Source organism: Hyaloscypha bicolor (genome assembly GCF_002865645.1).
Source record: "Hyaloscypha bicolor E unplaced genomic scaffold K444scaffold_117, whole genome shotgun sequence".
In the NCBI taxonomy this organism is placed as follows: domain Eukaryota; kingdom Fungi; phylum Ascomycota; class Leotiomycetes; order Helotiales; family Hyaloscyphaceae; genus Hyaloscypha; species Hyaloscypha bicolor.
In genome coordinates, this window is record NW_020194619.1 from 1348114 (window position 1) to 1359799 (window position 11686).

At 42.3% G+C, this 11686-nt stretch overlaps 3 protein-coding genes across 3 annotated transcripts; 1 reads left to right on the plus strand and 2 right to left on the minus strand.

Annotated features, from left to right (window-relative positions):
• Positions 1 to 4339: 4339 nt before the first annotated feature.
• Positions 4340 to 6318, minus strand: K444DRAFT_615567 (Glucooligosaccharide oxidase). The gene is made up of 3 exons (XM_024880757.1): positions 5883 to 6318; positions 5625 to 5835; positions 4340 to 5576 (listed from the first exon to the last, which is right to left on the minus strand). The coding sequence occupies exons 1-3, from the start codon at positions 6057 to 6059 to the stop codon at positions 4588 to 4590; spliced, it is 1377 nt and encodes a 458-aa protein (XP_024734008.1). The 5' UTR covers positions 6060 to 6318; the 3' UTR covers positions 4340 to 4587.
• Positions 6319 to 7634: 1316 nt separating this feature from the next.
• On the plus strand, positions 7635 to 9579 carry K444DRAFT_644779 (putative glucose transporter rco-3; the record flags this gene model as incomplete). The annotated part of the gene is made up of 7 exons (XM_024885005.1): positions 7635 to 7688; positions 7739 to 7782; positions 7831 to 7869; positions 7922 to 8208; positions 8258 to 8386; positions 8448 to 8930; positions 8987 to 9579. The coding sequence occupies 7 exons, from the start codon at positions 7635 to 7637 to the stop codon at positions 9577 to 9579; spliced, it is 1629 nt and encodes a 542-aa protein (XP_024734009.1).
• Positions 9580 to 9813: 234 nt separating this feature from the next.
• On the minus strand, positions 9814 to 11503 carry K444DRAFT_615570 (uncharacterized protein). The gene has a single exon (XM_024880758.1). It carries the CDS (start codon positions 11089 to 11091, stop codon positions 10006 to 10008), a length of 1086 nt encoding a protein of 361 aa, XP_024734010.1. The 5' UTR covers positions 11092 to 11503; the 3' UTR covers positions 9814 to 10005.
• Between the last annotated feature and the right edge of the window lie 183 nt (positions 11504 to 11686).

Genomic DNA, 11686 nt, shown 5'->3' on the forward strand with positions numbered 1-11686 from the left:
TTTATTTATAAATAATAAAGATCTTTTTTCCTAAATTAGATATATTCTAGTTCTAGTAAATAGAACTAGATATACTAATATTATTTACTAGTTCTTTACTAAATATAAGAGAGTTATTAGAAGTATTCTAGCTTTAGAACTTTATAATATAACTTATAGCTTTAATATAAATACTTTAGTTAAATCTATAATTAATAAAGTACTAGAAATAGAACTATTACTAGTAATTTATATAAATTTGAAGTTATTATATAAATATTTTATTAAATTAGGAATTATTTAAGAAAAGTATCTAATAATTAATATAATATATCTTTACTAAATATATAAATAATAAGAGATTATAGAAGTTAAATAAATTAAGGAAGAATTAAATTCTACTAATTCTATAATAAAATTAAAGCTAATAAATATTCTTAAATACCTAATTAATATAAATACTATATAATTAAATATAATGAAATAGGTTAAGTATAAATAGAGCAAGAAATAAATATATAAGATAAGAGAATATTATAAGAGGAAAAGTTATATATAAAAGGCTATGGCCTTTAATATATAACTAAAATCTCGGAAGTAATATAAATATATAAAATATTTAGGAAATCTAGTACTAGGCCAAATTAGGAAATTTATATATAATTAGAAAAAGATATTATTTTTCGCGTTTTTAGAGAATTTCTAGTATTAGTATAGCTATTTTTTTGGGAGTTATATATATAGTTACGGGATACGGGATATGAGATATAAATAATAAAATATAAGTAATAAAATATAAAATACGAGATATAATTATATAGCCTTATATCCTATTAATAACTCGACTAGTAAACTAGATTTCTTTAGGCTTAGTAAATTTAGGGATTATATATTAATATTATAATACTATAATTCTTATTTCTAAATAATAATAATTTTATTAACTAATATAACTAATATTTTTATACTTATATAATAATATTATATATTATTAGTAAACTAATAGTAACTTATATAAAGTATTATAGGAACTTATAATAAAGATACTAGTAGCTATTCTTATATATTATATTATATTTAAAAAAAGCTATTAAAATTAAATAAGTATTTATAGCCCGGTTTATAATTTACTCGAATAAGAAATTATTTATAAAGTAAACTATATATTATCTAGGGAAATAGATTACTAAATACTAGATTAGGAGAAATTCCTAATATATTAGATATTTAAATAAATACTAGAAAGCCTTTATAAGGCCTATATACTAAGCTTAAAGATATTAGGTAATCTTATTATTTATTCCTAAAACTATAATAATTATATAATTTATTCTTTTATAAATATATTTATAGATATACTTAATTACTTATATAGAAATATAAACTTTAATATTAATATAAGAGTAGAATTTCTAGAAAAAATACAAGTTATATAAAATAACCTAGTAATTATTATAGATAATTTCCTGGCCTAGAAAGCCTAGTTTATAAACTATAAATATATAGCTATTATTCCGGTACTAGTACTCGGGATATCTATTTTTATAAATAATTATTATAGCTATAAATGCCTTAGGGAACTTCTTTTAATATATAAGCGGGATTATAAGTATTTTACGAATTATATATAGGGCTTTTAAATTATTTTTAAGGCTATATAATTTATAAGATATTTAACTAGTTATTATAATTATAAGTTTATTTATAGAATCCTATAATAGGTCTAAAAGCTTAATATAAATAACTTTATTAACTAAATTAGAAATTAAGAAAATAGCTTCTTTTCTAAGAAATAAAAGTAGGTATATATATAGAAAGTTATATTTCTAGTATTTAATTATATATATATAGTTTATATATAATTTAAAAAAGTAATTCTTTAGGTTTATAAATAGCTTTTTTATTTTTAATATAAAGATCTAGTAAAAGAAATCCGGATAGTTAATAGCTTATTACCTATTTAAAAAGTAATCTATAATCTCAGGCTAATATAGGTTAGCTATAAAAATAATAAAGAAGCTTGGCTTATTAAAGTATTATATAATAGCTATTAAGTCTTAAAAGAGCTATTATATAAAGTAATTACTATCTATAAAGCTTAATAAGAAAATAAAGTAATAGCTAATATTATTTATATAAATATTTTTATAAATTAGAGTATTTATAAACTCTATATATATATTTATATAAATATTCTACTAGTATAAGTAAAGCTAGTTAAGTAAAATAATCTTATAGGTAATATATATATTAATAATATATTACTAAAAAAAGTAGCTAGTATAAAAGAATAAGAAAAAGGCCGGATAAATATAGAGATAGTACTAGTAAAAAACTTGCTATTTTAGCTATATTTACTAATAGGTTCTATTATAGTCCTATAACTATAAATTATAGTACTAGCCCGGGTTATTATATAGGAAAAATAAAATATAATAAAGTAGTATATATATTATATATATAATATTAATTATATATATTTATAAATACTTATAGCCTATCTTATAAATTATAAGTACTAGATTATAGCGGCTTATATTTATATACTTATCTGGAATAAGGGCTATAACCTTATTATTTATTAAGAGATTCTTATAATAATAATTAGTACCTAACTCAAGAATTAAATATATTTATAAATTAAATAAGATCTAGAAATTAGTTTACTAGCTTATAAGATACTTATGGGCTATCTTATAAATTATAATAAACGGATTATAATTCGTAAGTATATTCGTAAGCTATAAAAGAACTATATAATCTAAGTAAGAGAAATTAGTAGCTTATATATTAGTTATAAAAAGCGGATTATAAAAGAAAAGCTATATAAAAAAAGATTTAATATATAAAGCGGGCTATAGTAGGCCTTAGAAATAGAAAAGCTTACTATAAATCTAAAAGTACTAGATTTTATAAAAGAAGTTAATCCGGGTATTTTTCTTATAGCTAATTAATATAAAGGCAAAAGTATAATTATATATCCGAATATTTATCCGGAAGGCCTAGTAAAGCGGGTTATTATCTATAAAGAGGTAAGAGAGGTATAAAGAAGGCTTATAGATTAGAGGAAGTATTATATTATCTTTCTTATAATAGGCCTTAAAATAATTATTTATATAGCCAAAATAAAGGGCTCCGTAAGCTATATAGTAACTCATAAGCGGACTAGTCATATATATAGGAGCTGGCCGGAAGCGGGAGAGGAAGGCAGGAGGCCGTATAGTAGGTAGGTTAGTAGGAGGGTCCTCTATAATATGAACTAGGGCCGTAACGGACGGTTAACGGATCCGTTACTGGCGCCGTAGGGCTGGCTCGTCCGCAGAGACGTCCGTAATCGACCGTCGTCGTTGCCGGGAGATAGGGAGGGCATTCGGATCGAGTTCTTGCAAGGTAGGGCACTAATTAGCAGTTCGGGCACGTTGCCGCTCCTAGAAACTGGTTAAAGAAATCAAGGATAGAGAAGAGAAATACGGACCGTACAGGCTATACAGGTCTTACGGATAGCGCCTGTAGGCCCGCAAGGAAAGGCTGAAAGTGGCAAGTGTCTAGCGCACAATAAGCAGGTCTTGGAATTATCCATTATTAAAAGGAAGTAAAAGAGAGAGTAACGTAAGGTCAGGATTTTCTTAGTATATTTTAGAGCTAGCGAGAGCCTCAAGAAATCCCCCCCAAGCTTTAAAAAATCATAATAAAAGCCCCTTGCATTTCAGAACTACTAAAACATAAAGAAAGGTACTTGAGCTTCTCCTTTCTTATCCTAAGCTGAGCCCTAAGGATTTGGACGTAATCGCGTTCCGATGCGCGATTCCCTAGAAGGGGGAGATTCTGGCGTTCGTCACGTGAAAGTTTTTTCTAAGGAGCCCCGAGAGCCAACCGCTTAAGGGTGGTCCAAACGTACGATAATATAAAGAAGTGAAAGTGAAGTGAAATATAAAGAAGTGATTGGAGAGTGTGGTATGCCAATGGAAACCTCTCAATGCCCACGATATAGCTTGGATGTTTTTTTCTCCGGTTCACGTTGATCAAATATTGCTCTCTCCCTAGAACGCCTGTCGAAATCCCGGAGAGAGTATTCCGTTAATTTCCGTGCACTGGCAGCACTACGACTTGTCCAAGGGACAGTGAAGTTGATGAAGTCACTAAGTCGAGAATTGTGAGGAGTCCTAAATTTTGTGGCTTCGATTATGCTTCCTCTCCTTCATCGATATCGGAAGTCTATTCCGGACTGGCAAACATGCCCGTTCTGGACCAACGCACGCCATCTGCCATTGCAAGAGTGAAGAGCAAGTCGACGACGCAAATATGAAAAAGGTATTTGTTGGTTTCCACAGAGATGTGGCAAACAACTTAGACTCTTGTCTTTTGGAGGGTTTCGATTTTCAGCTACCCCAAGGTGCGCTATTGAGGCCGAGTCCTGAACGCCGTCTCCACATTCGGGACTTTTCTGCCAATTGCAAAGGAAGCGTGTAGCCAACAATAGGCAGCTGTACTACATGAATACAATGATCGCTTAAAAGTCATTGGAGTCTTAATTGCCGGCTGGTCGTTTTGAATAGGCACTGGCTTTTCATGTGAGTTCACCAAGCAGTCTGACCATCGGACATCAAATCAGAGCAACTGCTTCGTGAACACCCCCTTCGGATCCCACTTCTTCTTCAACCGCCTCAATTTCTCTACTATTTCCTCCCCGAACCTGCTCTCCAGCGAATCATGTCTAGAAAAGTTCTGGTAGTGATGGATCTCTTCCGCTTTACAATGTCGCGTCGCCTTTGCCAATGTTTCCTCCGCAGCTTTCTGCACTCCCTCCCCAGAACTCTCGTCCGTATACCAAGACAAATTCTCCACCCAGAACTGCAAATCGCGATGTGCCCACACCGAATCCAGCTCTATCTCTTTTTGTTTCCCAGTCGTCCATTCAAAGCCATACCCTCCCATTTTTATGTCCGGGAAGGCTTTCGTTAGTTCAACGAAGCTTTCTGCGATTCCTTGCCAGGGCGCCGGATCAAAGCGCGGTACGCCGGCGAGGTTAAAGCACTTGTAGTCTCCTTTGACGGTAAAGGGGTCCATACTGTCGTTGATATTCGTATAGTCAACCATTGAGCCCACCGCCATCATCGGCGACAGAGCCTTGAATGGCTCGAGGAACTTCTCTGCTTCGATGGCGGGTCCGAAATATATGCACATGAGAAGGAAGCATGGTTTTTGGAGCTGGGGGTTGAGGGTTACGACGGCGAGGACGGCGGAGTTGTGGTCTTTCACGTTCATAAATTGATGCGCGAGCTTGGTCACCTCTCCGACTTGCGGGATGTCGAAGATGAAGGTACCAGTGTAGACGGATCCGTCGTCCATTCCGAGAATGGAGAGGGGGTAGGTGCGCAGTGTGAGTTCCGTTACCAGGCCGAAGAATTGGCCGGCTCCTTTCAAAGCCCAGAGCAGGTCGGGGGTTGAGTCGTCAACGGTGATTATGGAGCCGGCTGCGGTGACCATGCGCGCGGAGAGGATGTTGTCTGATGTGGTGCCGCAGAGCTTCGTGAGGGCGCAGATTCCACCACCGATTCCCTGAGGGATTGTTCCTATTGTGTTGCCTCCTCCGAGAGCTGTAATTGGTCAGCATGGGACACATTCAACCAGAGGTCAGGACTGACACGTGCACAACCCTTCTACGTATAAAGCTTCAATAACCTCCCTATTAACTACCCCACCCTGGATTTGTACCGTTTGAGCAGACTTGTTGACGATCACATTCTTGTAGTTGCTGAGGTCGATAATAATGCCCTCAGATCCAATTGTTGACCACTGGCTATGCCCGCCTGACTTGGGAACAAAGGGGATGCCGTGCTCGATTGCCAATTTCACCTGAACCATCAGAACATCGTTAAATTCCCATAAGTCGGGAAGCTTACGGTCTGAACGATGTCTTCCTCAGAAGAAACTAGCACAACAGCTCCAGGAGTCTCGAGATCCAACTCAGTCCATCGCTCGAGAGCAGCTTTGAACTCGTCACTGGCGGGATCTGTGAGCACACTGGCTGCTGGGGAGAGTTTTGCTGTCAAGCTCTCGACGAGTTTCGAGATCGTCATTTTTTTTTGGGCAGAGATTTCCAATTGCAGGTTTGTAAAGGACGATTTGAAGGAAGAAATGCATGGTCACTTGACTTTGCGAGGTTCATGTTCCAGGTGTCAGCTTTCCACATCTGCTCGATCTTACTAAGCACTAAGCGGGAAGAAAGAAGAGGCGTTTGTCTTTGGCAACGAAATCATTATTAAATGAATGGACTGGCGGTGGCTGAAATTCTCCATTGTATAGATAAGTCCTAATTGGGATCTTGAGGAACTCGATCACTCATCGAGGCAAAGAGAAAGATGTTTAGGGGCTTCCCCAATCTGGACAAGGCATGATTAGCTGCAGAGTGGCGGCAAGAGACAAGAGACACACTAATCCCAATATAATCCGAAAAACAGAAGGTATGAGGTTATTCAGACTTGCTGACAATTCCTGCATGTGATCTGACGCTGAAGCTAAACTTAGGTTGGCAAGCGTATCCGCCACATCCCGGATCCCGCACCATCATCTTTGGGGAGGAAGCGAGCCAAGATGTCCGCCTGTCGGATGCCAGACGGGACAGGATCACTAGTGATTGGGCCGGGTTTCGTACTACTTTTGCTGCCGGGCCCCAGACCGCGTTCTGATCAACGGTCCGAGACTTGTCGAGAAGAGCTGAGGGTGAGGGTTGCGTCGGAGAGAGTCTGTCAAGCACAATGCGCAGGCAAAACGGCACACGTGCCTGGTTGCCATTGACATCCCCTGCATTTGCCGTCAAAGGCCGCTCTCAATACAACATCGTTACATCTGCATGTGAGCTGCATGCATCCCTCCGAGTCTCCGACCCTCGACTCTCCGACTCTCGCGTACGAAATACCTCACCTCCCCCTGCTGTCCTCTGTCCTCTATCCTGCTCCATCCTGTTCTTCTCTCCAACTGGTGCAATGCCGTGTTATCTCGCTCTAACTGTCGCATTATTCCCAGAAGGGCCGACAAAGCCACCGCTGACGACACTCCCATTATCCCATAGCGTGTCTCAACCCTGACCACTCCTCCCATGATTGGCAACTCACGACACCAAACGCCAACGCCAACCCCAGATCCGCTCGCATCTTTTTGCTCAGTGTTTGCGGGGGAAATAGCAAGTGCCATCGCCTCCCGTCCAGCCACCATTCCCCTCAATTGGCCGCCTCTTCTCAATTGTAAGCACGGAAGTGAAACATGAATCGTAGCGGGGACCGCCTCCTACGGCTTGTTCATCTGCATCTGCATGCCTTGAGGTAGCTACGTCGACGGCTTCTAGTCTGCCTATCACAATCAAACAGCTCCTGGTCGAGACCAATCCCACCCGGTTTGTCACACATCTGGTACCAATGATCGAACGCACATTATGGCGATCTTTACTCCGTTGAGCAAGCAGGGAGATGCAAACATCCCTCGATTTGAAGTAGGACCGCGAGGAGGGGTAGCTCCCCGCTCCAGGCCGAAAAAAGTCGGTCTTTCTCCAAGCTCTTATAAGAGTAGTACCGTTTGTCCTCCTCACCTTGGCCTTCATCCACGTTTCTTGCAGAGTCCTCTGAGTTTTGTATAGTGAAAGAGCCAATATCTCCAAGATGGGTTTGGCTTTGAAGAAGCCTGAGGGCGTACCGGGCAAGTCCTGGCCTGCTGTAAGGCATCCGCACTTCCAAGTTTTAACTCTAGGCTGAATTGAATACAGATTATCATTGGATTGTTCGTTGCTTTCGGAGGTGTGCTATTTGGGTATGCTTCTGGCTCCTGTACCTGGTTGCATAAGCTGATTTTAAGCAGATATGATACAGGAACTATCAGTGGTATTCTTGCCATGCCGTATGCCATTCCAGCAACTTCCTCCTCATGCATCTTTTCTTATACCTCCTAGATACTGGCAAGATGAGTTCTCAACTGGTTTCATCGATTCCAAAGGACACAAGAACATCGACGCTGGCCAAACGTCAGAAGTTGTCTCAATCTTGTCTGCCGGCACATTCTTTGGAGCACTTGGGGCAGCGCCCGTGGCCGATCGAATCGGTCGACGTTTTGCCTTGATTGCGTCTTGCTGTGTGTTCAGCTTTGGCGTTATCTTGCAGACTGCTGCTACCAAATTGCCCATGTTCGTTGCTGGCCGTTTCTTCGCTGGCTTTGGTGTAGGCCTTGTATCGGCTTTGAGTAAGCACTTTGACCCCCTAATTCTGGATACTTCCTCATAGCCTATTAGTCCCCCTTTACCAATCCGAGACTGCACCAAAATGGATCCGGGGTCTCATTGTTGGATCATACCAGTTGGCAATCACCATTGGTCTACTGCTGGCTGCTATCGTCAACAACTCTACAAAGAATCGCACTGGCAAGTGAACGAAGTCTCCGAATGGAGAATCCCCAAGCACTTAGGCTGACTCCCAATAAAGACACTGGCTCATACCGTATCCCGATTGCCGTGCAGTTCGCCTGGGCTCTGGTCCTCGTTGGCGGCATGCTCGTGCTCCCCGAAACCCCACGATACCTGATTCGATCTGGAAAGCCCGAGAAAGCAGCACTCGCTCTCTCTCAGCTCCGCCGACTGCCAGCAGATCATGCCGCTATTCGTGATGAATTGGGCGAAATCCAAGCCAATCACGAGTACGAACTCAGTCTCGGGAAGGCAACATACCTCGACTGCTTCAGGGGCAACATGCTTAAGAGACAGCTCACAGGATGTGGCCTTCAAGCTCTGCAACAGCTTACCGGTATCAACTTCATATTTTACTACGGGACTCAATATTTCAAGAACTCTGGAATCACGAATGCTTTCGTCATTAGCATGATCACCAGCTCCGTGAACACGGCCTCCACCTTACCCGGTCTCTACGCAATCGACAAATGGGGTCGTCGACCCCTCCTCTTTTGGGGCGGTATGTGTCTCCCACCCCTTCCATTCCACCCCTAAAACTAACGCCTCTCTCCCCAGCAATCGGCATGACCGTCTCCCAACTCCTCGTCGCGATTCTCGGCACGACCACCACCGGCCAGACGGCCGAGGGAAACGTCTTCTCCAAGAACCTCGGCGCGCAAAAGGCCTCCATCGCCTTCGTCTGCATCTACATCTTCTTCTTCGCCTCGACCTGGGGCCCCATCGCCTGGGTGGTAACGGGGGAGATCTTCCCCCTCAAGGTCCGGGCGAAAGCGCTCTCCATGACGACGGCCACAAACTGGCTGCTGAACTGGGCGATTGCCTACTCGACCCCTTACCTCGTGAACTGGGGTCCCGGGAACGCAAATCTTCAGTCCAAGATCTTCTTCATCTGGTTCGCCTGCTGCTTTTTGTGTATTACTTTTGTCTATTTCATGATTTATGAGACGAAGGGCCTTACGCTTGAGCAGATTGATGAGCTGTATGCAGAGGTGAAGGTCGCGAGTCAGAGCGTGCACTGGACACCGACGACGACGTTCACGGAGATTAGGGCGTCTGTTGCGGCACAGGGAGGTCTGGGACAGAAGGGAGCACTGGGGCATCATGAGAAGACGGGGGAGTATAGGAGTGAGGCTGATGCTGCGAGCTGAAGACTGTCTCGTAGCCTGAAAAGAGGCGGGTTGGGTTGTATGGGATATAGCTCTACAGGTGGAAATACAAGAACAGAATTAAGTTGGATATTTGGCCAATGAATGCATGATGATTCTAGAGGATGTTTGCGGGTTTTGTACTCTTAGCAGAAATACCACTCGTTTGAGACGATCGAGCATCTTCATACCTATTCATTTCACTCAGAACACACAACAAAGCAAGAATAGACATTAAGGATTTTCATTACATTCTAAAGCTCATTCCCATCGGTGTATCAATCTCTATACCCACAATCAATGCTTTTCGTTTCATAACTCATGACCATTCTCCTCTCCATGCATGTTTTTGGTTTTGCTTCCAGAGCCCCTCATTATAATTACCAGCCCCTTTCTGGGCACTTCTCATTCTCCCATCCACTCCAATAATCAAGAACAAGGCACAACATAAACCCCAATCGGACTCGGCGCACTATCCTGAAAGTAATCCAACTCCACACCCCCCACACTACTAACACTAAACGCACTCTGCTTCCCGCCACAGCTAAATGTAGCAATCGTGTAATTATTCCCCGGCAGGATCTCCGTTTTGCCGTAATCTGTCGCGAGCGGCGGCATATTACCATATGTCGTTCCGCTTTCAATTCCGGATTTCAGTAAAGCAAAATCCAAGCCTCCTTTCTCACCTAGCTCCTCTTCGATCCCGGAAAAGTAGTACTTCCCTGCTGAGGGGTCGAGGTCGGAACCGAAGGGGAAGAGGAAGAGTAGTGCGCAGGTCCCGTTATAGGGTGCGGCGGAAGGGAGGTCGAAGTTGAAGAGGGTGGTGTTTGTTGGTGAGACGTAGGCTTTGTAGGAGTTGCCGAAGGAGGTGTTGGGTGCTTGAGGAGAGGTTGGGACAATGAGGTGGGGAAATTGGAACACACCACCGGAAATGTCTGTTGGGCAGGAGTGTGCCGCTGAAGATGTGAGCGCTGCAGAGGTCGTAGATGCTGCTGGATTTTGGGCTGCCAAAACTGGTGAAGCTGTTGCTGTTGGTGCAGCAGAGGAAGAAGGACGACCCATAGCAGTACAGCTGAATCCCCCGGTTCTCAACGTGACGCTCTGACAGCCTGTGGTATTCTTCAACGCGTCACTGAAGATATTGTAGCTCCCATCATCTCCAGGACCGGCTGACGGGCATGCAAACCACTTCTCGCTGGCATCATGCATCAGGTTCCCATCATCTGCCAGTGTGAAGTTTGTAGATCCCCCAGCGCCTTGCGTACATTGGAATTGGAAAGTAGAGGGCCAGATGAGACAATTGTGGTGCAGACCATCGAAGAGAGTGTGGCCGTCCATGTAGTAGATGCCTTGAGGATAGACGCCGCCGATTCGATTCTCGCCGATGGTGTCTTCGACTATTGTACCGTTTGGCTCGCCAACTGCGGTCATCGCGAAGGTGCATGGAGATATTTGGCGTGGAATCGATGCTGCAGAGGCGCCGATGCCCAGCGCGAGAAGCGAAAGAGAGAGCATTCTGTATGGTGTTGATGAAGTGAGCTCAAGATGCAAAGGAACAATCTGGGTTTGAATTGGTGGTTGGGGCGAGGTATGGGAGAGATGGCTGGGGAAGGAATGTCGGGTCTTAAGAAACAAAGAAAACGAAGGAACCAGCAAGATCAAGATACTGTGCCTTCTACTTCGTCTCACGGAGAGGGAAGCGACATCGACATAACGAGAAACGGCGCAGATACTTTGTCCTTCCTGCACCCATCGTCATTGCCTTCAGCCGATCAGCACTTTAAGATCTCGTCTTGACCAGCTGCTCATAGCTCCGCAAAGGGGAGGATCTTCAGCCGGGCGTCCAGGCTCCTTACCTCTTCCGTCCAATACGGTGATCATCTGAGCTTCTCGATCAATGCTCTTTCTGGCAGAACGATGGGCAAAGGGCCGAACTTGACGATGAATTGGAGATGATCCAGGCACAGCGCTGCCAAGGGTGTGCATGAAACGCGCCAAGCATTCCACGCTTGCCTGTTCCTGGCTGTTTGGTGGCTGATGATCTGAACGGGTGGCGGGCAATCCCTGCAGATGCACCGAAGGTTCCATCCGTGCCTTTGGTATTTTGGGA